Raw genomic sequence first — 26,163 nt, 5'->3', positions numbered from 1 at the left:
TCAGCTGTAAAATAAACTCCTGAAATACTTTAGCACAAAGCCAAAAGCCTTTCTTCTATCTTAAAACAAACAAACAAACCCTGTTATACTGAGTAAAGTATTTCAATTGTAACATTTATTTAAAACCTCTAGGCACTAACTGTCAGTCTTTAAATTAAACTTTAACCATTATATGGAACAAAGAAGTACTTGGTTTGCCAGCAATTTACAAACACACTCATAGCATAAATGCAATTCAAATGCCAAGGCTTTCTTAGATATTTAAATCTTAAGTGCTAGGAGTAAATTCTTCCCTTCCCCACCATCTACCTGCCTACCAGCAATATTTCCAGTCAGGTGGAAATACAAAATGCTTTATGGTACACATCTAAGTAATAGTGCAGTTTAAGACAATACTCTTCTGGAATATGCTTTTCTGTTGGCAAGCTTCCATGTCTCAAATGAAAGATAAAGCTTGTTCAAATCAAGGGAGACAAAGATTCGGGATGAAGCCATCAGTATTTACCCTCCATGAACATCCTGACTTGGATCACCATTTCATCTTTCCAGCATGAGGAAGACTCGTCACATTGGTCTAACCCACGTAGGAATAAAAAATCCCCACATTTTATGCTGAGAAATAGTTTTAAAGCTTGGTATTTTGACACTAAGAAAATGGTCATCACCAGAACTGTTACAGATTACTCACTTGCTCGGTGAATATTCATTTCTAGCATTAGCCTTATATACTCGCATCATTCTACTAGATTCACATTTTTACATTCTACCACATTCACATTTTTAGCACTACCAATGTGTATTTTCACTGTTCTGCTATGGTGGACTTGTTTTTATGCCTTCAACAATTCATTTGGATTGAAGCAACCAAGTATCAGAACTTCAAAAAACACATTGCAATGACCAAGCAAAGATCTCTTCCTTTGCATTTTCTCACTGCATTTCTTACACCATCAGCTTTCTGAACACTGAAAATACTTCCCAGAAAGAAAAGATGAATTCTATTGTTAAAAAAAAAGCAAGAAAAATTGCTTAGTTTTCAATCAAAATCAATGAAAATGTGTGTGTGGAAATGCATGAACACATGCATATTTTTATCACCTACTATAGATACTCGCATACCATTAAGATATAATAAGACTTACGACTGCAGCAGCCAAAAATGTAACAGTCCATCAATATAAGCATACATATAATACAGAGATTTTTCTGTCAACCAAAACTTTCAGTTTCTTACCTCTTCAAAATCATCACTGACCCACAATGGGATGGGCGTTCCCCAGTACCGGTTTCTAGATATAGCCCAATCTCGTGCATCTTTAAGCCAGTTCCCAAAACGCTTCTCCCTCACAAAATCTGGAACCCTGTTCCAAAAATAAGAAAAGTATTCTTTTATCACTGCATTCAATCTAACAGGAAACTAATAAGAATGTTTCTGTTTGATCTCATCCACAAAACAAGTTAATTGTAAATAGAAGGGCCCTTTCCCAACTCATGAGATGCATTCGGAGACCCAGAGACTAGTCTAAAGAAGGGAGCAGCCACATTACAGAAAATACATGGTCTCTTCCACCTTTTTCTGTTTGAAGCACTTGGCTCTCTAGCAAATAATTTGTTGAAGAATATATATTTTTTTTCTTCCACAGATCATCCCCAAGAGTAACAACCAAAGATGAAATAATCCTTTGTTGGAAAAATTAAAGAATGGATTCACATGCTCACACTAAGGCAGGAGTTTGCCCAGCAGCAGCAGATTTATGAAACAAGTGTGAGCATCCCTCAGCAAGAGCTACAGATGGAAATGAATGCTACCATCTCTGAAGTTTCACCCATGATGTTACCATGTGAAGGTCCAAAGACCTCTTGATGTCAACATTGTCTAAGGTGAATAAAAACTACTTTGATAAGACTCAATTAAATACCATTCTGAAGTTCTGTAACTTCACTAGTTATTTCTAGATTTATTTCCGACTGCAGAGTTACCTTCTCTTATCTTCTCCGAAAGAAAAATGTGATACAAAAAGTTTTTAAACAAACTCAGAGGCTAACATTTCACAACATCCATATACCTGCTCAGAAATTCAGAAGCGTACACAGGCTCTCCATTTGTTTTAGGGTAGCACTCATTACCAGTAACTTTTTTGTGCTGACCTTAAGGGACCCTCTCTCCAAACACCAGTGGAAACTAACTGTACGAAGATCATTAGCATTTGCCTAACATTCCACTAATGTGGAAAACTTCTCTTCACATCACTCCTAAACTAGTTTCCATGTTTCAGAAGTTGTTAGACACTGATTAGCTGAAATTATTAGTCCCATTTAACATAGCTAGAGGCTGAAACAATCCCCCAATGACATTAAAATGCTAAAAGTTTCAACTCTGCCTCCTCAAAACACGCATGAAAAATTAATTTTATCCCCAAAGTGGACGTTAATCAAAAAAATGTACGTGGTGTGACCTCTTACTCTCTCTGAGCTAAGAAAACACATAATTTACCTCTTTAGGTAAAATTGTCTGCCCCTGCTGCCAGTTTTTAGTGGAACATAAGACACAAACCACTTCATCTACTACAAATCATGTTTGTGACCGTGGTTTGTTGCCACTTTAGAGATACAGTACAGACAACCATTAAATAAAACGTAAAGAACCTGTGTCTCAAGCATATTTGGAGCTTGTCCCTCAAAAAATGCCTTACTTAAAACAACTTGTTCTGCCCATCACACAGACGCTTCACTCCCATGCTGTATCTGAATAAACTTGGCCTCACACAGAGACTACTCTGTACTGCCATTAATTTGTCAGCACACGGTCTTCCTTACAGTCCCCAGTTAATTATTCCATCTGAATTCCCAAGTACACTGTGAACAGAGTTGTGACTTTGATGAGACCGTGATAAAACCGTTATCACAGAATCATTACTGATGCTGGCCCTTAGCTTGCAAGAAATTTTGGACTGTGTTAAATCACATACATGTACCTAAGCCCAGAAGATAAAACAGTCCCCTGAAAGTAACCAGCTGCACAATTCGCTGAAGTACAAACACAGACCTCTGTGCATCCAAGCTGTCCTCACAGCACAGATATTTAGATGCTTTAAGAATTACAAAAAGAAAAACAAAAGGCCACCCACATAAATAGTCCTACTTTCCAACACAGAGACATAAAGAAGCTCCTTGCCATATATCGATACACTTCTTCCATATTTAACCAGGTATCTGTCACAAGCCCCCTTCAGTTCAAAGGCGTAAATTTCAGTTTTAAGCTGGTGACTCCACTTGAATGTGGCTTGGTATGACAAGCAAGGTGACAAGTGCTACAGTCCATGCAGAGCAACCCACTGCTAATGGCACTGAACACATTCAGACCTCAAAACAAGTCAAGCTCCAGCATCAAACATTTCTACAAGTCTGCAACAGAAATCAAAGCAGTGATTTCGCTTCTAAAGGATTCCCACTACAGCCCCTGTGCTGTTAGAAACTTTTAGAAACTTCTTTTTTTTTATTTCCCAACTGGCCCACAATTTGTGTTGGTTTTGACCTTCCAATTTCTCTGCAAAATGACACTGATAAGATTTCCTACTTCCTTCTCAAACATTTAGCAAGGTTAAGGAGACTGCTGCCTCAGCAGGTTGTGAAGCCTCAATTTATGCCTTCAGAATAGTGTGGGATAATAGCTATTTCTACTTCCTTGGCATCCAGGATAGTGCACTAAATAAACTTCAAGAAGCAGACACTGCAGCAGTTGAAAAGTTCATAGAACTGATCTTCACAACACCAAGAGATAAATATTGATTTGTCAAATTATAAATCAGATCTTGAATGAAAGTAACCAGTTTCAACTTGCTTCGATTTCTCTTGTTACTCCGACAACAAAACTCTGGCTGAACAAATTAGACATGATGGCAATTACGAATCTGCTTGAGATTTGGACATACATTTATTTTTGACTGTTTGCTCTCATTTTTGAAGCAGATCTGAGGTTTTGCTAAATTCATGCATCACTATGAGTGAACAATGAACTCCCCTAACCTTTCTCGGCAGCTACTCATTTTCTTAGTGTCAAATCAAGATTCTATGTAACAAACAAAAAAAGACTACAAAGACCAAAGAAAATCCAGTCCTTTAACAAAATGTATTAGCCTACCACAACAGAAACCATTTTCCTTGCCTGCAAAGTCTATGCGCTACAGACCATCCATGTCACAAAGCAAGTCGGCACAGATCTGAAAATTGCAGATTAGGGTGTATCTCTTCGATCCCAGAGCATGAATGTTTGTGGCTAACAGCAAGGTACCGCAGCTGCTGATCCAGTGACTGCTCATCACCAATTAATACCAGAGGAATGGCATGAATTAAGATTTCTCTATTTACTTTTTGATTCTTCTTGCCAAGAGAAACAGGCAGGATGTAAGAAATCTAAATTATTACATAATCCAGAAGGAAAGTTATTAAAAGGTATGAGACATCTGTGCCTTTTCTGGGCGTGTATTTTGAAGTCTCTTCGTAACAATTCAGAATAGAGAAGAGTAATTCTTACCCATTTCAAAGATCAGATGTGCTCTGCGTGATGCTTTGAGTTGGCTCACCTTGCACTAGTCATAGGATTCAGGAACATGATCACAAAGTAATATTACTGAAATAAACAGCTGTTAAATATTACCACGGCAGAAGTGTTATATGCTTTACCATTAAAAGCTCTTTGAGATATACTAATTTTTTCCTCACTCTCCATTGCTCCTCTCATCAGCTAATTTAACTCATGGCATTCTTAAAAAAAAAAAAAAAAAAAAAAAACTTTACATACTGGGTAAGATTTACTTCATAATTAATAATTAGAGGAAGCTCGCAGCTCATAAATTATTTGAAAAAAAAAATGACCCATAAAGTCAGACTGATAAACAAAAAATAGCAAGAATTAGGAAATCTAGTAACAGGCTAGCAGCCAGCATTTGCTGTATTTTGTTCTGAGAACGTGGTCCCAAAATTATCCTCTCATTTGGCAACTTGGTAACTTTAAGCAACTCAGGAAATCAAGAACCAGTTACATGTTTGGAAAGGAGGAGTTCAATCTTCCAGTAGATAACTGAGTTAAACCAGCAAAAACAAGGCTGATTAAGTAATTATCCTAGGTTATTTAACCAAATATGTATAGATTTCTTTAAAACCATAACACACAATACCTGTTTTTGCTTTTCTTTATACACATTAACTGCTCTTTACAAGACCAAAACTCTTAGATTCCATTATGTTAATTTGCTCTAATAATAAGTCTCCTTCAACATGACCTCAAATTGATTTTTAATGGTTTTTACTTTGAGGAGACAAAACAGACAGCTATTCGTGCCCTTTTGACACTTTAATTAGTGCCAATACTGTATCATGGACCTAATTAAAACTCCCCTGGATAGGGGAGGAGAAAAGGAGGAAAGGGGAGGAGAGAGAAAAGGTCAGCTGCTTGCAAAGCACACAGTTTCCACTGCAGCAAACACTCTCTCCTGCCCAGGTCAGGATAGCTCATCATAATGTGCACAACCACATACCCCACACAAGTTAGGGTTGCTTCCATCAGTCTAAAAGATTTTTCTGCTTATATGCTACTTATATTTGCTAAATTAATAGCACTTTCAATCATTTTGCTATAGCAATGTTTTTCTTCGCTCTTTTATCCTGGTTTCCATAGCAACAAACACTTTAGCGTGAGACTGCAATGCTGCTGCAGACTGCATCATAAGCACGCTGTCAGCAGCATACAGCTGCCTGACAAGCCAGGATTAACTCAAGTCATAACCTCCACTTGCATGATACATTTACATCTTAAAAAATCCCGAGACATTTCATTAGTATGACCCAGACTTTTAATTGCTATTAAAATTCTTCCTCTCACCTCCGAAGGCAGCCCCTTGCATTGTGAAGCCAGTGAGGAACAAAGCTTTTGCTGTGGTTCTTCTTGCTGCTGTTTCCCTTGGAACATGCTCATGGTCATGGTTACCAAGTATTTTATATGGCATTACCGGCTTGTAAACACAAATCTACCTGCATTTAACATGGCACGTGCAGGTGGATTTTCCAGTTGCTGAAGAGCAACTGCAGAGTGAACTGATGTTTGGAGTCTTGGACTCCAGCAATAACTTCACCAACAACGAGCTTTTGATGACCATTCATTGGGACTGAAAAGAGGCTGTATTCATGACAAAAACTCTCTCTGCTTATGAGGCTTGGAGTGGAAGCAGCAAAATTAGGGCACAGCAGAACACAAGCTATCAACATCACTTGGAACAAGCCTTAAAATTCACTCACAATCCTCAACTATGTCTGATAACAGCCACTAATAAAACCTTCTGACTTATGCTGTTCTAAATTAGACAAACATGAGATGAGGCTAACCCTGCAGCAATTTTTTTTCCTACATCTGTCTGTAGGCAGTGATGTTTGCTTGTGTTTTAGCTCGGGATACGCTGCCACCTAGTGACCACACATTGCTATACACTTTGCTCTCACTACTACAAAAGACTTCATTTGGATTCACATTTTCTTAAGTGCAGTTGATGATTCAAAATGAACAGTGACAATGAAATGATGATATTAAGGAAAAAATACAAGAAAACCTTTACACATAAGATGCGTTTAAAACAGTTGAAATGCAAATCATTTATTTACATTAGAATAGGAAAGAAAATACCCTAATAAACATCTTAAAAAAAAGAAAAAAATGGAGAAAACAAGGGACTAACTCATTTTCCTAAATTATCCTGCAATTCCATTATAATTTAAATTCTGTTGCTCCTGCTACAGAGCCAGATTTGTCATCTGCATGAAAATAAACAAGATTAGTAGAAGAAACATTAACTTTCCACTGCTGAACTGGCCCTACACCCACCTTCTGCACTGCCTACCAGACAGGGTTTAGGATACAAGATAGGCATAATTTGTGAATAACTCATGCCTTTTAAAAGGCTGGAGACAGTCTTCTGTTCAGCAAATAAGAATGGCCAAAGACCAGAAAGGTCGTATCAAAAGCCTCGAAAGAGAATGTACTTGGCTGAAGCATGTGAAGACACTGGTTCCTGGGTGCTCATACAGGAACAGCAGGAAGCCTGCAGAAGTCACACTTCTAAAACAAAATATTAACTTCCAGCTAAAAGGTCTGCTTGCATGTGTATACTATAAAGAATAGTATTTTCATTAATCACTTAAATTGTTCTTAAAAATCAAAAAATAATATCTCTAAGAACCAATATATCACACTCCATTACAATGTTTGGATTTTTCAGTGCCAAGATGATGCAGGAACAAAAGGTTTGGCTTCTTTGAAGTCTGTCACATCTGCTTTCCGTCCACTGATGCTCATTTTTCCACTATATTAAGTGCTGTAAATCTTGCATAAACAATGTCAGAACTGCGCAATAGTCACTAATGCTAAAAACTAGTCAACAGTTAGAAGTAATTATTTCCAAAGTTACTGAAGCAGAACTCCTAACTTTGAGGGAGTTATTTTTTTAAAAAGAGTTCAAGGCTGAAATTCCAATACAAAGTACAAAATATTTAGAACCTCTTCTGTCAACCTGTAAGCGTATGAGAACTGTACACTGCCCGAAGTGTGAGCTACTATGTTTCTAACTTATGTTTCTAAATTAAGTTACTCTTTACTCTAATTTATGAATCTGCAACTTATACCAGCTTTGAACTCGGATCACAGCAATTCATCCTATGACAGAATCTACGGTGGCATGCTTTAGTTGCTTGTCAGCGGTTATGTAGGAAATTACAACAAATCATAATTCTTTCAACAAATCTTTACCACATTTCTAACTAACAACTAAGGCTAAATGCAAAGTACTTACACCAGGGACCCTGCCTTGGTGCTGCACCTAACTCTTCTTATTGACGTACCAGAAAACCAAGGCCTGACAGCTCCGAATGGTACCACAGACAGATTCTCTCTTCCTTAGCTCAAGTACCACAGTAGTAGGCTATCTGAATACAAGATCGCTTTTTAAAATTATTATTGTTACTATTTTACCAATTCTGTAATAAAGAGAAAATTCATTAAGGGATCTTCAGATAAAGACTGAAACACCATCCCTACTTAGTGCTTCTGTGCCATGTTTTCAGCAATTTCCAGTCCGTACCTTCTCACACTGGGAGAACTGAAAGGGTTTTTAGTTACTTTCTGATCTGAAAAAATGCTGTCACGTTACTCCCATAATCATTCGTGTAAGCTACAGTTAAGCTAGAAAAGTGAAGATACAATTGCAGGCTTTCATAAATTTTGAGTGACTACAGCTTAATTAGTAGGCTATTTCATTAAAAAACTAATTAGAAATGCAATCAGGTTGCAAAGTTTGTCCAACTATGTTTAATCTATTTCCATCAAAAAGGATACCTATAAAGAGTGCAGCTATTCTTAAGGGACAATAAACTTCTCAGTCATTAATAGTAATAAAAAAAGCAATGCAGTCAAACTCATTTTGCAAAGGTTAATATAGTCTGAAAAGCATTTATCCCAATTTTCTCATTTCCAGGACATGTTGAAGCCCCAGAGAATCCAAAAATATATATTTTTTGAGAAGCTAGGTATTATTCTTGTGACACTTTAAGAGCTCAGGTCTCTTCAAAAGCATAAAAGTAGGTTTGGGGAAGGATGGAGTCCCCAGCATTTTAACAAACCAATAGTGAATAACACAAGCAGTGTCAATGCTGACTTAAGAAGTTACACCCCAAACCAAATGGACATTAGTGAAGGACACAGGAAGTAATCCTTAAAAGTAACGTCCTTTTTTCTTCAAAAGCTGGATTTTAAAAGCCATCTTTATGGAGTGAAAGCCATTGAGAACTCAAACTAGTTACAATGAAAACACATGCTGAAAATATGCATTAATATGATTTTAAAAATAACTTAGTCATACTAAGGTCACTACTCATGGCCATATTCCCCTACAAAAAGATTCTCACAGTCTCTGAGACCATACTGTTTCAACAGAAACTCTGAGGAATCTGTTTCATACACAATTATGGAATTATGCTGAGACTCAACAAGTGCCTAGAAGACCAAGTGATACTTTAATTCCAAGCACACTGAATACTGCCAATTCAGACAATCACTGGTGTTCCCAACCAACAGCACCTCTCACTTGTATCCCCACCACCCAACATGTCCATAAGACAATACTTAGAGCACAAATACATACACGAAGTAGGGTTCAAACATTGTACTAGCTCTTATGTCTCCTGGATGTGTAGAGGTGATCAGTTTCTTCGTGAAGTTTTGCTTCTTCAGAAACAAAACTATCTCAGCTAAATACTTCCTTTTCATAATAAGATCATTACATTTTTCCTATGTTCATGTGAAAATTAAGCATGCAGGTCTACTGTCAGTCATCAAAACAGTAAAAGCATCTTGAGAAAGCTAATTAAAGCTAAGAACAAACACTTTCACCCCCTCTCCAGTTTATTTTTCCCCAAAAGAAGGATCACAGTATGTTCTGTTATGGAAAACAGAAAGCAACACTTACTAATCCACAAAATCATCTTACATACCAAGACTGGGCATGTGCTTATTAGCAAGCCAACACTGCAGCATTTTTGGGCTGTCTCTATCATGGATCACTAACCTCATATTTCAACATTTACACTGCTTGTACCACGTAAGCAGTTATGCAAAAGCTGCTCATGGAGAATTTAATTGCTAACTACTGTCCATGAAGAAACGCAGCCTAAGCTGTAATTGTTCTGTTTCACCTGAAAGTTGAGTCACCTTTAACACCAATTTCATATGCTAAGCAAAGGCACTCTGGTAGAACCCCACTTTTTCCTGAAGTCCTCTTCTGCAAAGACTGAACAACCAAAATGGAACACAGTACAGCTGAATGAGGTTTTAGCTTCCACATTTTCCCCATCTGGTCTCAGCTTTCCAAGCAGTGGTTAGTTATAAGAGGGGATGAAAACTGAATGTTATGGAGGTAGAGAGGATAGGATACTTTTGCACACCAGAATTCTATAACAGACTCAAAATGGCTACCGTCTCTAATAGCTCCCTCTTACTGCTAATTTGGTAATGTATTTAGGTTATTATTTAAAGCTTACCTTTTTTTTTTGCCTATATTTTTTCACATTCCCTCTAAAGAGAGATTTAATTTTTGGCATTCTCAGGCCATTCTTATTTAAACCTCTGAAACACTGGATTTACTTGCGGTTACTTCACAAAATAGGGCATTTGTGTTTGTTGGGGTGGGGTTTTTTTGCACTTTTTGTTATTATTGTTGACTTGGTTTCCCCTTCAAAAGCACCTGTGACAAAGTATCCGTTTTCTCTGTAATAACTAGATGAGAAGAAAAATACTTTATCTATGAATTAATTTACTTTGCAACAATAAATATCCAGAATTTAGATGTCTAAGTTCTTCTCTAATGGATCTCATCTGGGAGGCTTAGCTATATAGTTTCATGCTTCCTCAGGTTGAAGATTTCCTTTGCAATTTCTCTCATGCTGAATTTCTTAGCATTGTATCACACAATTTGAGGATACTTTTAACAATCTCATAACATAATTCACTGTCAACTTTACGAATCTAACTTCACTCTTAGATTGCACTCAACCTTAACTGCACCCTGAAACGTATTTCTCATGGAACTCTACGCAAGCAAAGAATGCCTTCTCAGACACAAGAAAGGAAGAAGGTGCAAACATGTTCATGCACAAGGTTGACGTGCAATTAAGTACGTTATCTGTTCATGCCAGGAACACTGTCCCATTGCTCTACCAGTTGGAGGACTGTTTGTGAAACCTAAGATAAAACACTATGGTTACCAGTGCCATTCCAGTAGCACTGCCTCAAAGACAGAATGGAAATATGATGTGAAGTTAGCACAGCAACAGCAAGAAATTGCTTTGTAGAGATCCCTCCTTGTAAAGGAAAAAAAAAAAAACATGCAGGAGACATTACCAGTAACATTGTGCGTTATTCTCCAGTAGCTTCTCCACCATGTGCTCTACTCTTACAAACCAGCTCGGCACAGCTTTGTATATTAATGGAGTATCTGACCTGCAGAGGGAAGGTGATGGAAGAAGGGAAAACACATTAAAAAAAAAAAAAAAAAAAAAAAAAAACATTTTTTTAATAAAGTACACCTTAAAATGCAGTTTTATGCAATTCTATACGGGACCGTTTTCTCTGCACAGACAGAATTCATTGTACTTCCTGATATATTATCACAGTACCAGAGGTTGTTTTGTTGTGGGTGGGGTGGGTTTTTTTTTGCTTGGGAGGGCGACTTTTTGTTCTGTTTAAATACAAACTGTTACACTCACACAGGCTACTATTTTAAAATAAACTGCTAAAAACTAAATAAATCCCTCACCCAGCAATTTAAGGAATTTTCATAGCAAGAGAATCGTAATAACAAACTATACTTGAATTTTCAATGTGTGTTCCTTTGCAGGACAAAAATATGAACTTTGCTTAATTTTAAAGTGAGTCATTTAAGGCTTCCAGGCAAGCTCATTCTATATTTTTTTACATCAGTATCTCCAACCTAAAAAGCCAGAAATTATTTTATCATCTTCTTTCAATTTGTATTTAATAAAATAGTAAAGTCAAAGATGGACCAGCAGTACCCAGGGTTAACTAGATGAACGTCCCATTCCAGGAGGAGAAAGAAATATCCAGATAAACATATAAAAGCTTTAAGTCAAAGACATCTTAATATATTCCTTACTTCAGCATTTAAGACAATTCATACAAAACCAGCATGGAGTGGGAGCAGATTGAAAACTTGGGATTATTTGGAAACAGGAATGCTGTGCTCAAATGCAAACATTCTAAGCCACAAAGTTTCACTTCTTAACTTAAGAGTCCTAAAACCTAAAAAAGAGAATAGGTAACTCCTCCTACAGCAGCAAGCCCATAGTGAAAATAAAGCACACTGAAAGCTACAAGGTACTCCAAAAGTATTTCAGTTCTGAGCATCTTGTTTCAGATGTGCTGAAAAACGAATTGCCATCAAATACCAGATTTTGAACTACTGGAAACAAGAGCAAGACCTGAGAACAGTTTCTGAGTCTTAAAGTGTAAAGAGACTGCTGGGACAATAACTGGTACCCAATCAGTATCAGAGGCAAGCAGATGAAAATGTAAACATTGCCCAGGCTTTCAACCTAACATTGAGTTTCTAATACTTGATAACCGTTCCAAAGCACCTGGAGAGAACTGCTGCCACCTACATGAAAGGTAGTGAGAAAAGGGCAGGTGGCAGTTTCCCTAAATATGTTCATTCTTGTAGCTGTACAGCCAAGCAGTGCCTCGACAGGGAGATAAGTGTATATTTATATATACACATACACACTGAAAAACTGCCCAACCAGTAATATTTTATACAGGTCTGCCCCACGTGACTGGTGACAGTTGAGGAAAACGGACTGAATTCTTTACAGCAAAAGTGGCTGAGAAATCCCCATTACTGGGCTGTTTTCCATCAATACAAGACAAGGGAAAAAAAGACCCAGCCAGACCTTCAAGCAGAGATGGGTGCCGAAAAAATTCCTTTCTGCCTAAACATTCTTCAGTCTGAACTTACGGTTATTTTCTTTCCCCATTCTTAAATAAGCTAGGTCAGCTTAAGGAAGACAAATAGGTCCTCCTGAAGGCCAGAACTGATTCCCCTACATCGTATGATAGTTGAACTACATCTGCTACACCTTCTCAGTCCTAATTAAAATTACTTACGTATATATGCATATAGATGTATATTCATGTATCAAAGAATGAGCAAACTGAGTAAAAAAAAAAAAACGAAGAAGAAAAGGGCAAAGCACAAATGTGACCACCCTGCTCAGGAGTCAGTTATGCTGGTGAAGCTGGCTCAGGGAATACGTTATCTGGAAATGGTTGGCAGCCAAGGCAGTACTGTGCAGAACACTTGCTTGTTTTCATATTCCCTCCTACACATTCACTTCTGGACAATGTCATGCGGTCTATGGAGATGCATGGCTGTTTGGTCTGATTTAGTACAACCACTCCTAGTGCTTCCATAACACTGTCCTTTGGCTCCAACTTCAGATCTGTAATTTTTCAGTACCTCACAAAGGACCAAGATTGATGGAGTCAATTTACTGACAGTACAAGCTCAAAATAGAAGGCAAAAATGCCACAATTGCAGTGAAGAAAATCAATTTAAAACATAAAATCCCCTTTTCCACGTTACCTTCCACCCCCTGCCTCTCAACATAATAGTGCTACTCACAAAATTCAGAGAGAATCCCACAAATAAAACTTTGTACTGTAGCTAACGTTTGCACGTAATCATAGAATGGCTTGGGCTGGAAAATCCAAGATCATCTAGATCCAATCCCCCTGCCACAGGCAGGGACACCACTCACTTCTGGAGGTAGCTGCACCTAACATTTCCTGTAGTCTTCAAAGAATACTTACATCAATGGATCTATGTATCTTATGTATCTTATGGTAAAATTGAGCTGATGTTGAACAAGTAAATATTTAAATGGAGACAGTAGGTTCAGGCAAAATGCTGGGATGATTAAACAGTGGAAAGCACCACACCAAGGACACGAGTTGAGAGCAGATAAAACATAACAAGAACACCTTATTTTGGCAACATAAGAATATTCAGTCTCTTGCTATGACAAGGAACTTCACAGTACACGCCAAAGCGTGACAGAGTCACCTACCCAGTCTCACAGCATCACCCCATCACATGCAGAGATGAGTTCTGATACCCAGGACCAGCACATCCTTCAGGGAATGCCAGTGGTAGTGTGCTTGCATAGGAGTGTGTCCTTTAGAATTTTATCAGAGGTGGCATGGTACCTGAGCAAGATGCCTGTTCCTTAGCAGTGGCACAAAATTAGCTCTCTGAAATCTTTGTAGATGAAAAGATCTGAGAGCATTTTTTTTGTGTGCACTATACACGCCCAGTAATTTCTCATACCTGTTTTGGACTATATTTTTTTGCAATTTAGGAAGCAAATCACACATAACTGACCGTGTGCCATTAAAGAATGCTTCTTGGCTTTGCTTTGTCTGGCTTAAAAAGACAAAGCTCTGCATCTGCCTGTGACAGAGCTTCCCAATATTGCCTCCTAACAGGCTGGCACACAGCAGTTACAATGGACAGATGCTTCAGCTTGTTACCTTTGCTACCTTCCCGAGTTGCTAAACTGCTATCTAGACCAGATAAGCATTCAGGCTGTCAAGATCTCACATGTCCACAAAGCAGATTTTGCCAGTGATTTCCATTTGCAGCAATTCCAGTAAGAGGAATTCTAGCTGGAAGTTGTCTACTGTGTATTTACCAGTGTCATGGTTTTCCTCTAAAGTTTCAATGTTAGTTGACAGAAGATTACTACGTATCTTACAACAAAACAATAAGGAGAAGGACCCTAATTTGATGTGTAAAAAGAGGAAATAACATTCAGTACTCAACAACTGCCTGGTTCCAGGGAAAAGCAGGAGCAATAAATAGTACATTAAGTAGAAGGGCCTAATTTCAAAGTTCTTTTACTTTAATCAAAATAACTTGTAACTATGTTCGAAGTCAAAAACTACTCTTCTGCTTTTAGCATAATCCAATTATGGGTTGATTTCTGATGGCAGTGAAATGAGTTTTTCAAGTAGATTCCATTATTCTGCTCTTCCCACCAGATAATTTGCTGCTAGGTGCTGCCTGCAACTTATCATCAATCAACAAAAATGTCAACAGTGTGGCAAGCCTAAGTATGTTCTACAGAATCAGCACTTCTGCATTACTAGCTTGTCTCCAAAGGGCATGACTATATATTTGAGTTACTACATAAAGAAACTAAAAGTGCTGCTTGTTTTTGGCTGCCATTTATCAAAAACTGTCCCTATTCACAAAGGACATACCACAGAGTAATTCCCCTTCCTCCCTCAGCTAGCTCCTAGTCAGGAACAAGGCAGTCATGCTATTCAATGGCAAGTAAAGGTTATTCTTGCTGTAGTTGAAAGATAAATGCACACTGCTAAAACACCTCACCTAGTAGCGTTAGAGCAAGACACAGAGAAAAGCTTTGATTCACAACCATTTCAGTACTGGTGCTGTACACATCAGATATGACTAAAGATGTTCCAAGTGGCTTCAAATCTGAAATCAGATTTTATTTATTATTTTTTTTAAAGTGTGTCTCACCTTTTAAAAAAATAGTTTAATAAAATATTCCTAATAAAAGACTTTGGAGGTGTCTTTAAAAAAAAAAATAAATAAATAATAATAATTGACACTATTGAGTCTTTTTTTGTATATCTCAATTTTGACAACAATTACAGGAGCAATTTTCAGGACACTGAACAATGTCAAGCAACTACTCCTTAGCAAATCATTATTAATATCTAGTGGGGCAAACTGGGAAAAGCTATTTTGTAAGGAAAAACCACCCGCATAAAAGTCAAATCAGCAATCACCAGATAGACATTTTTGTCTCAATAGAAGATGAAAGCAATAAGAAGTACTAACAATGATAGTTACTCTTCTTCAAACACGCAGTTAAAGCCAGAGTGGATACTAATAAAAACATGCTTCATTTCTAGATTAAGTTTGCCTAGCCTTCATTTCTCTCCTCTGAATATTTTTGTTTGTTTATTATTCTGAGTGCCCATGGAGACTTGCACACAGTTCCCCTTCAACATCTGCAAAGAATTCCCAATCTGACAAGGACGGCTGGTGACAAGCCACTATGCTGAACCAACTAGCAACATGCAACTCTGAAGAACAAGTTCAAACTCAAATTTAAAAAAAAAAAAAAAAGTAAAATCTTAGCTGAAAACAATTTTCATCACTAAGATTCCTGAGACTTATGGAAAAGAAATCCCATTTAATTGACTATGAAAGCAAAACCGCAGCCCCTCTGATTCAGTACTCTTGATTCCTTTTAATCATGTTGAAAAAAATATTTCAGCAGGTTAAGGGAGGATGGGAAAGGAAGCAAACCTGAAGAAACTATTCAGTCACAGCCCACAATCTTAAAGCCATGCACACTTCACACTTCTCTCCTTACCTCCAGCAGAAAGGATAGCTGTGTTTATAACTACTGCTGTGAACCAGTCTGCCTTTCTCCTTCAGTAATTTAATGATGTTCTTATCTGCATCCTAGAAAGACAGAACAAAGTTTTCCTTGGGTAACAAATTTCACTATTTCAGTAAGCTACCATAGAATTCAATTCCAAACAAAAAAGACCCCTACAAATAATCCAGTATCTACACATACAAAAGTGGAAAAAAAAAAAAAAAACCTTGCACAGAATCCATGTATTTATTGAAGAGGCACTGTGAAACACTAAATTCAAAAAGTTATTTGCTCCCCAAATCTTGGTAGATAGCACCAGTCCCGTATTACCCTTAACCTTGTTTCCACGTACACTAAATGGTACAAAATTCATTTTTATTCTGTAACACTGACACACACCAGAACTCACACTACAAAATATTTTAAGTTGTCTGATTGTGCAGCAGAACACAGTGCCTCTTACCTAATATTTAGACTTCATTCCTCAATGTGACCGTTACAGAAGTTGAAGCATCTTCTGTTACACCTAACTAGGCAGGATTTACATTCTAAACTGGGACTGAAAGATGTTAGAGTTAAAGACAATCTACTGGACAAATGCTGTCAAACTGAGATTAAGAAAGGAAAAAAATGTATACAAAAGGGTTTTGATATTGCAGTATTCACAAGCTAAAAAGGGATTCAGGACCCTAAGAATATTTTCCAAGAGCCTTAAGTTCAGATTCCTATCATCAGCAAGAAGGCAATAAGAATGTAGTCTCCAGTGTTCCCTTATGTGACTCAATATACAGCAGGAAGCAACGACAGCTGTTTGAGTTCAAATACAATACAAGATTTTAAGCCTTTTACCTGTAAATTGTGTTCATAGGAACAAGCTATCAAATTGTAGCAGTGGGAAACCCTGAGTGAAAAACAGATTGTTTACTGAGTACATAGAAATTAAGAGGCACTTATTTTAAGATTTGTCTGGAACAATCTGGAGTTACTTTGGAGCTACTTTCACATGGATTCTCTTGCATTTATTGGCAAGTAAATTCATGTTGTAATGTGTCCTCCAAGTGGGGAAAATGATCAGATTTCTCTCCCAGTTCTCTTCTCAGCTAATCAGCAACAGAAAAGAACACTTCTACATATAAATTTTATCTTAAATAAAGTAGCAATTTTCTTTCTCCAATACCACTGACCTTCACATACTGTCCAGCAAAGTCAGTCACTTCAGCTGTGAAGCATCCTGATGCATCAACAGGACAAACTGGCACTGAATCTTTCTGAATTATATTAAAATCCACACACACTCTGTAATCATCCTATAAAAGATACAAGTGCAGTAGATACAAGTTACAGAAGTCTAAAATATCCATTATAATATCCACTCCTGAAAAAATAAATACAAAATAAGAAATGTGATGACTGGACAAGAACAGAATATTCAAGCTTTACTACACCAAAATATACCTAAGAGAGTATGTTATTTTACAAAGTTGTACTTTTATTTATCATAGAAATTATTTTTTCTGTCAAGTACATGCATTTCTCTACTTCACCTATTAAAGGCATACGTGCACATGCTTCTGTGCACATACACATACATACATACAAATATTCAATGGCTTCAGGTTATTATTGCATAGAAAACAATCTGAAAAATAGTCATGCTCTTGTACCAGCCAACAGAGACTTGTTACTGTTAACACACAAGCCTGTATGGCATTTTTAGACAGCAAGTTGTTTTAATCAGTTTAATTCTGGAAGTACAGATGAGAAATCCCAACTTTGAATGTCTTAATCTAAAGCTTTTAAATCGGTAGTTCCCAATTTTTGTTGGTTGTAGGCAATGATACTGAACAAGAATTACATATGGACAACACCACATTTTATTTTTCTGGCCAGCCTCTGTTTAATTCTTTAATTTACAGTAGCAGTAAGGAAAAAAAAAAAAATAAGGACAAGAGGGTCAATTCAAAGTGGGTCAATTCAAAGTTTTCATGCATGCTAAAAAAACGTGGTATGCTCTAAAAGCAAAGAGCAAACCAAAATTACTAGGGGAACAGGACAGTTCAGATTTTGGTTTCAATTTTGAAGCCAAAGTAAAGGCATGTCTTAACCAATCATTATTCCAGATTACCTGATTTTTTGCCCTGAAGGTAAAAATCACATTATTGGGGGGTTGTAAAGGAAGGGAGATGGGGACAGTTGCAGATCAATCTCTCAACACACTTGCAGAACCACTTTACTTCCCCCAAAGAGCAAGGTCCTGTCTAAGCCTGCATCCAGGCAGGTTGCTTTTGTGCCTTACAGGTTCCTGTATTACTGCTCTGACGAAACAGGGAGAAAAACACTAATTTAAGGGCAAAAAATTGTAGGTTTTATTGTGGCATGAAATGGAACCTGCAGTGATCCTGTCTGTCTAAACCAGCTGTAGCTGAACTGTTAGCCTCCTCTTTGCTTAGAGCTCATTTACCTTTGGGGAAACAAGCACACAGCAGCTCTCAAAAGAGTTGCACTCTAAAGCAATTAGTCCACCTTGAGCAAGGAGATGATATCTGAAGCAAGTGTTCAGCTGAGCATTAGCCATAAGTGTTTCACAGCCAGCTGCACTACCCTTCCCTAGATGTAACCCATACCAGTGAGCTGGCCTTTGGAGTGACAAAGCAGGATTTCCAGCCTCCAGAGAGGAACTTTCTCCTACATCTTCTACACTACCCACTAGCTCCTACCAGCTCCCTCAAGCCAGGTCTGTTGACCCAGACAATATTTTAAAGGGCACACTGAAACTCGTCGATAGCAATTGTGAAGCTGGCTTCAAGTGCTGATGCCTTACATGCAGGAACAAAAACCCACTTCAGTTACAGCACTCAGTTGCTCCATATACCACAGCCTCTCCTTCTCAGCTGCTGTGGACAGCCACCACAGTTATTCAGCCTCTCTTTGGTCTACCAGCTACTTTGGTCAATAGATTAACTGAGACAAGCCTGTTCTTAGTTGACCTTTCATCAGCTGTTCTTTCTGAGATACAGCAAGCAGACCGCAGTGTTAATATGTAGGCCAGATGACAGAACTAACGTCAACCACAATTTGGCAATGAACTGTAAAAGGCTTTGAAGCAGCAGCCAGCACTGAGTACATCAAAGCCTGGCACACTGACAACCTAGCTAAAACGTACTAACAAACCTTCCACTTCGCAGGACCTATAGGTCAAGATGTGGTTCAGTTTGGTTTACATCACTGAAGCAGCCAGTGATATATAAAGGGTTTCCTTTCTTTTGAAAAACTTGAACTTGAATACAAAAGCCCTACAGACTGACCTGCCATTCATTCAATTTAATGGAGACTTGCTTCAGTGACCACAATCCAGGAATATATTCAGGCACATGTAGAAATCCACAAGTGCTAAACCCCACTGGAAAACTAAAACAAATTTCAATTCTTTCCAGGACTGAGGTCATAGTGCTGTTTGTTTTTTTTCCTTAAATGCCTGCCATGACTAGATCTCTTCAAAGATTACAAACGAAAGTCAAAATGAACAAAACAGAAGCTATTAAAAACTCATTGGTAAGAATAACTCAAAGCTTTTCTACCTGGAACTTGAAAAAAGCTAACAAAAAACTGAAGTCAAAAGGTTTACCTGTAGCACCACTTACACAAAAAACAAGTGTACTTTTGTAATGCATTGAAAAGAATATGCAACAGCAATGTATCTATGAAACATCTATGATTCATGCCAAGCAGGTGCTGGAATTACAGGGTTTGCAAGCAAGCTAAACTGCACCTAAAACTTTTAAGTTGATGAAATAATGAAACGTCTGAACAGCTCAATTTTAATGTCACGTTAATCTGGAGGTACAATGGATTTAAAAAGTTTTTATGCAGGTTTGTCTTGCTGCATGAGCTTTCATTTTGATTTCTTTTGAACCAAAGTAAGTGCTTTCTCATACTGCATCACAGCTTGTATTTGGCAAAAACATCAGACAAGACAATAAAACTACATATCCTGGAACTAAAGGTGAATTTTTAATTTAAAATGCTGTTGGAGAAGGATATATTTCTAAGCTATTATCAGATTGTCTACTAGTAAGAAGAATAAAAAGGCCTTACTTTCAACCACTATTTATCAGAAAAACTTACTTATCACTTAGGAAAGGAACAGAAGAACCAAGACAACACTTCTAAACAAATGTGCTCTTTTCCTTCCAATGGTAGCATATCCAGTTAACCCAGGTCCATATCATTCATTATAAAGTCTAGGTGCTCCACAGCTACCGCATGCAAAGTTTTGTTTGTGATCTTAGTGTACTTTTTCCTCCCACAAATACTCTATGCATTTTTTCCTTCGTAATGCATTTAACATACTGTCATGTTTTCAAAAACTCTGGTTTTAAAAAGGCAATTGCTGACTTCCCAGGAGAGACAGAAAAAATTTTTCCCCCTTCTGTGTTTACACAAGTCTTTGTGTGCTTATAACAGAATCAAACAGAAGATGGCAGATAATCCTTGCTCTAACTGGCTGGGCAGCCTTTCCAACAAGCTGTTTCCAGCAACTAGAAAATACACAACAGGACATTCCAGCAGTCAATGGAAAGCTTCTTCCAGAGTTCCTTCTCTGTTAGTAGCCTTTACTCTTCCCTTATTCCATGTCCTACAGCAAGAGTTCCTGATTCAAAGCCAGGACTGGTCCTTTATCCCTCAGTTAACTCCCTGTAATGCTCAGCGATAGGGGAATATCTGAGGTTTAGAAAATGTCATATGCTTTAAACTCCTTAAGACACCCTATCAGTCACCATGAATTTCTTCATTAACGAGTAAAATATTTCACACTTTTTTTTTTTTTTTTTTTTTAAAAAGATGTCACAGCTGTCTTAAGCCAGGACATCTTTTCACATCAATGTTCATCTTTACAAGACAAACAGAACACCACAACAGACGCAGCAAAAAAAGATGAGAAAAGATGGGATATTTCACATGAATACAAAGAGGTCTGTTATTAATGCCAATGGTTTCTGGAAACGATGATAGAGATTGCAGTTCAGGGACTGCTAATTGCTAGACATTGGCAGCTCTACTATTACAAGTTTTTTGAGGGCATCTTTGGATAATGGCTGAAGACAGGACACTATACAAAAAGGACAATGAGTCTGAACTAGTGCAGTTAATTCATGTGTCTAAAAATTGAACTGATGAAATTCATGAAAAATTATCCCTCTTAAGCTTTGCAAGGAATGACTGAAACAAAGAAGAATAATGTTTCTTATTAGACAAAAAAATAGAGTGCAACAAAATCCCTTCACGCTAAGGGATAAAGCCTCAGAACAAAAGCACTGGAAGCATTTTTTCAGGCCTTCCAAATGCACAAGTAACAAAATGGAAACACTGAAGAAAGGCAGCATGTTGAGCAGAACTGCAGCTACCATCCCAAATGTATCACTTACCAGTGCACCAGATCATTTGTTCTTGAGGCTGTAAATTTAGACTTTTGGAAAAGCTAAGATCAACAACACTTGGAAGATAAGGTGGCAAATTCACTTCACATACCTCAACAATAACCATTAGACATCTAAAATCCCCAATCTAGCAAACAAGTGTGACTAGTGTATGCAAGAATTCACTAGATATGATGCTTCTTATATTTGTGAGTAGCAAAAGGGATGACTGTTTAATTTCATAGTCACCCTGACAGTCAACAGTAGCTGGAAAGCCAAGCAATGTGTGTTGGAACAAAGTGGACATAAAAGATCCATAAATTATACTTACAGCACCAAAATAGGGGGCCTGATGGACAACACCTGTGCCTTCCTCCTCCTTCACATAACTGTCTACTAACACAGTAAAGGCACCTTTATCTTTGCACTGTAAAACAAAAACATGCTTTTCATATATACAGAAAAACAGAATTATTAAGAACATGGAAGAGCTACTGGTTATACTCTAGAATCAACAACTGCATCAGAAATAAATGACGCACTTTAAAATATGACATTCCTGACATTATGTATCCATTTCCCATACCTAAAACATCTAGACACTTCATTTAAACAGTATCAACTGTGATTAAATCTAAGACCTCTCAAGAAGAACCTAACAGTCAATTAATCTTCAAGCCACAGATCTTCACACAGGTCTGTGCTTAACAGAATACAAATCAGTACACTCTTGTAAGTGAGGATACAATCAAGACAGCTACAGGCATTAATTATACAGGAGTTTCCTTCCATTTTTATATGTCCACTCTACCTTCTAAATATTTTTAAAAAACTTTGTTTTTATAGTAATACATTCTATTTCCTCCAGCAATTCAAGAGAACTCAAGAAAAATTAGTGATCAGTGTGTAAATAACAAAAAATACAGATCTATTTCCTATTCCTTAATGTAAAAGTGGTTAAAAACAGTACTGCAGATAGTTACAGCTGAATTAGATGTGTTACAAAATATTATATTTGGAATGTTCTGAAGGGGGATATTTTAAGATAAGACATTCATTCTAAGAAAAATTGGTGTATGCCAATCTGCTCCTTAAGAAGTACAGCAGGACTCAAAATAATTTATCCATTCTAACCTTTACTCCCGTCGTAGTTTATCAGATTCCACTAGGTGTTTGTCCTTCCTCTAGAAATAACAGGTCCTGCTACCTACAGACATTTCCTCAGCTTTGTGCTGACTTCAGCACATGCTTCAAAAACAGATGGTAGTCAGAAATGACTGAATCCCTTGCCCAAATTAACAGCTGCTTCTCCAGCAGTACTGTAATCCATTTCAACTCTTTGAAAAATTTAACCAATTTTTAATAAGAAATATGGTTAGGTTTTCTCTTCTTTTTTAAACACATCAGTTCTCCACCCTATTTCTTATTACTATATATTCTACTACAGTCCACAGTATTGTTAACTACAGTTACAGAGCACGTAAAAGGTGCACAAATGGACACCCACAAAGGCCACATATAGTAATAGTTATCTTACCAAAGGTTTTTAATTGTTCAGCAGAAATCATTATATCTGCAACTGTTATCTACAATCATTTTCTTAGGAATACAAAATCTGTGGAATTTAAAGGCAGACAAACTCTCCAGTTGAAAAGTTGAGAGCAATAACAACTACATAGAGTTTTGCTGCAATCTGAAGCCATACCACTATTTACCAGTGAATTCTTACTCTGGTTATATTTAAAACTTTAGGAGAAAATATAGAAAACAGCCTTCTCTTTTTCAACCTTTCACTAAGATTTTAAACTACTTTAATAAAATGCAGCTTTTCTTATTAGAAGACAAGATTTTATCAAATATAAAATATAATATAAACAAGGAATATAAACATTTTGACTTTTGTCTTTGCGTACTATGTCAAATACTGAACTTGTTCATCCTACTTACCTGAATGAAATATTCAAAGAGTGGTTTATATTTTTTGCCTTTAAGTGTAATGCCAGGAAACCTGAGGAGAAAGACTTAAATGAACACAGATTTAACAACTTGAAAATTACTCAGCTAGCACCAGTGCTGTTTTTCCTATCTCCTTTTCTCCCAGTCCCTATCAGATTTCGACACCATAAAGTAAGGAAAGTTTCTTCTAAATAGTTTGCTTCCCATTTCTAGATCTCTTTGACAACTTGAGCTTACACAAAAAACACATCTTAATGCATCTCAGCTAACAGAGAACAGGTACACTCCTTCCCGATGCTCTTCCAATCGGGCAACCATTGTAAATTAACATAGAAATTAAACATTAATAACAACTTATTTCTGATAAACCTATGGGCAAGGAGCTTCTGGATAAAACAAATTTTATTTTGATAACAACAAAGAACTATAGCTCAGTGTGTTCAAACAGAACTATATAAGCACTGATCCAAAACGTCTACAAGTTTTATGTGCAGAAGATTACGATCCTGAACATTACAGTGTTTATAGCTCAGATGCTTTATTCCTTATTCTAAAATTAGGCATCTAAGCTCCCCAGAGGCAGCTCAAAAGATCCAATACAGACAGGACTGACTGGGGAACCAAGCCAGACAGGAAATGCAAGACAGAGATACAGCCTGTGGATCTGGCCCTCTTCAGGCTTCTGGCTACAGATGGCAAAAATGGTAATTGGATTGCGATTCGCCGACCACAACTCTCCTGAAAGGGCTTTACATCTTCCATTTCAGGAAAAAGTCGAGTTAAAACACAACTTCATCTAATAGATGGGTTACCTCTCCAGATGTGTCACAGCTGTGATCTTTCCCTATACTCTTCCTAATTTACATCCACATCTTCCAAACAATGGTCAAACTATGCAAGCTTTGACTAATTGAAAGTGGGAAACAGCTTGAAAGCTGTTCCATGGTACAAAAAAGAAACTCAATCAATATTTAATGCCAAGTTAAAGAGCATGACTCCTCAGCTTGGCATATGCAATATCCACTAGGAAAAGGGGAGATTTCTATTTTAAGCCACGGCTTCACGGATGGTTTCAGCATTTTATATTACAAACAGCCTTAGGAATGTTTGAGGTGCTTAATCAGGATCAGATGAGAGAATAGCATCCCAGCACTCAGCCACGAAGATGTGAGAATGCTCAGACAGAACATCAAGCTCTGGAACTGCTTAAAAAAACAGTGAAATTCCCACTTAAAATTTATTTACTTAAGTAAATTAAAGCAAAGGGTTGTGGATCACATTCCTTATTTTCCCTTTTGATTTCTAAAATATTTTATTGAAGTCCTGAACTTCAGGCTGAAAATTTTACCTGCCTTCTTGTAACCTACGTTATACTGGCATAACAGAGGCTAGATTAAAACCACCATAGTAATCTTTCTCTCTCAACGGATCAGAAATCTATAATCAAAAAAGAGACAAGGCTGAGGTGCTGTAAAATAATATAAAGAAATGAAGAGTTTAATATGCAAATAGGCTAAAACATTACACAAAGGGAGGAAAATGTTCATCAACCATTTCACATTCACCACTGCTACATAAAGGAGACATAAGGAGACTACTTGCTACATCAGGAGATTTACTCCAATTTTCTCTCACAAGAAACACTAACTGCATCTGAGAGGAAAAAGGGAAGAAAAGCAGCCAAGTCGGGTTTGAAAGAAAAGCTGGGGATATTCAGATATAGAAAGTTCAGATACAGAAAATTTTCAGTATAAGATTATTCCACGACCTCAGCCTGCCACCTGGTATGGACCAAGTGTCATGAATCTCTCTCTCCCTTGAGGACCTAACTGCTTGAAAATTTAAAAGGGAACTAGAAGAAAAAAAAAAAAAAAAAAGTGAGGAAAAAAAAGTAGAAAAAGGAAAAGCTCATTTCCATGAATTTACGTACTTTTTAGATCTAAATCTTCAGAAGATCCATTCAACTACCAGCTACCTCTTGTCTCTCATCTCATGTTTGAGACAAATGATTTATTACATAACGTAAAAAATTGTAGTATGACAAAAAAAACGTCAGTTGGAGAAGACTTTAGCACTAATATGGAAAGAGGAAAAAACTGCATTCTGCAAAGAGAATAAAAGTTGCCAGCAGCCTTATGTTTAGGTACATACATGTAAAAATCAAACGATTAAGAAAAAAAGTTAGAAATACAAGTAGTCAGGGATAAAAGCATATACAACAAACTTCTGTATGACTGTCTTACAGCAGGTACAGCCCTATTATTCCACAATTCTGATGAAGAGAAAAACACACCAAGGAAGGCTAACACATTTAATGCATACACAGATGCAGGAAATGAATGATGGCAGCACTACTGAAATTTAATTTGTAGAATTCCACAAAAAGAACAATCCAGGAGCAAAGCATAATAGACCTACAAATGGAATGCATCTACCTTGCTTATTTTCAAGTCTAAGAAATGCATTCCAAAATAGAAAACAGGGTATTTTTGGTAGAAACATTTTTTTCCTAAACACTAAGGAAATTTCCAAGAACTGGAAAGAAGCACGGTACCTAGACTTCAAGAGGAAAATGGGGCACTGATGGACCTAAAAAAAAGTCAGACCAAAGTAACAACTTGATTCAAGTTTAAGTGATCAAACAGTTTAAATAGAGGGAGTGCTAAACACACAACATGAATTTGTCAAGAATAAGTCACGGTAAACCAAATTACTTCCTTTGTCAGGCAAGCAAGCTAGCTTAAACAGCAATCAAGCA

General features: G+C 37.2%; 1 protein-coding gene across 3 annotated transcripts in view; it reads right to left on the bottom strand.

The window, feature by feature from the left end:
* Positions 1-26,163, bottom strand: part of IARS1 (isoleucyl-tRNA synthetase 1) — a 101,887-nt gene that overhangs the window by 51,977 nt on the left and 23,747 nt on the right. For all 3 annotated transcript variants that reach the window (XM_084531474.1, XM_084531472.1, XM_084531473.1), the window contains exons 10-15: positions 23,397-23,457; positions 21,781-21,876; positions 17,217-17,339; positions 16,024-16,115; positions 10,940-11,038; positions 1,235-1,361 (exon numbers count right to left, since the gene is read on the bottom strand). In XM_084531474.1, the coding sequence (XP_084387600.1) occupies positions 1,235-1,361; positions 10,940-11,038; positions 16,024-16,115; positions 17,217-17,339; positions 21,781-21,876; positions 23,397-23,457 (598 nt within the window). The remainder of the gene's footprint in view (positions 1-1,234; positions 1,362-10,939; positions 11,039-16,023; positions 16,116-17,216; positions 17,340-21,780; positions 21,877-23,396; positions 23,458-26,163) is intronic.

This window comes from Aythya ferina (assembly GCF_964211825.1).
Source record: "Aythya ferina genome assembly, chromosome: 10".
Classification (NCBI taxonomy): domain Eukaryota; kingdom Metazoa; phylum Chordata; class Aves; order Anseriformes; family Anatidae; genus Aythya; species Aythya ferina.
Note: the sequence above shows the minus strand (reverse complement) of the source record. Positions and strands in the feature narration are given on the sequence as shown.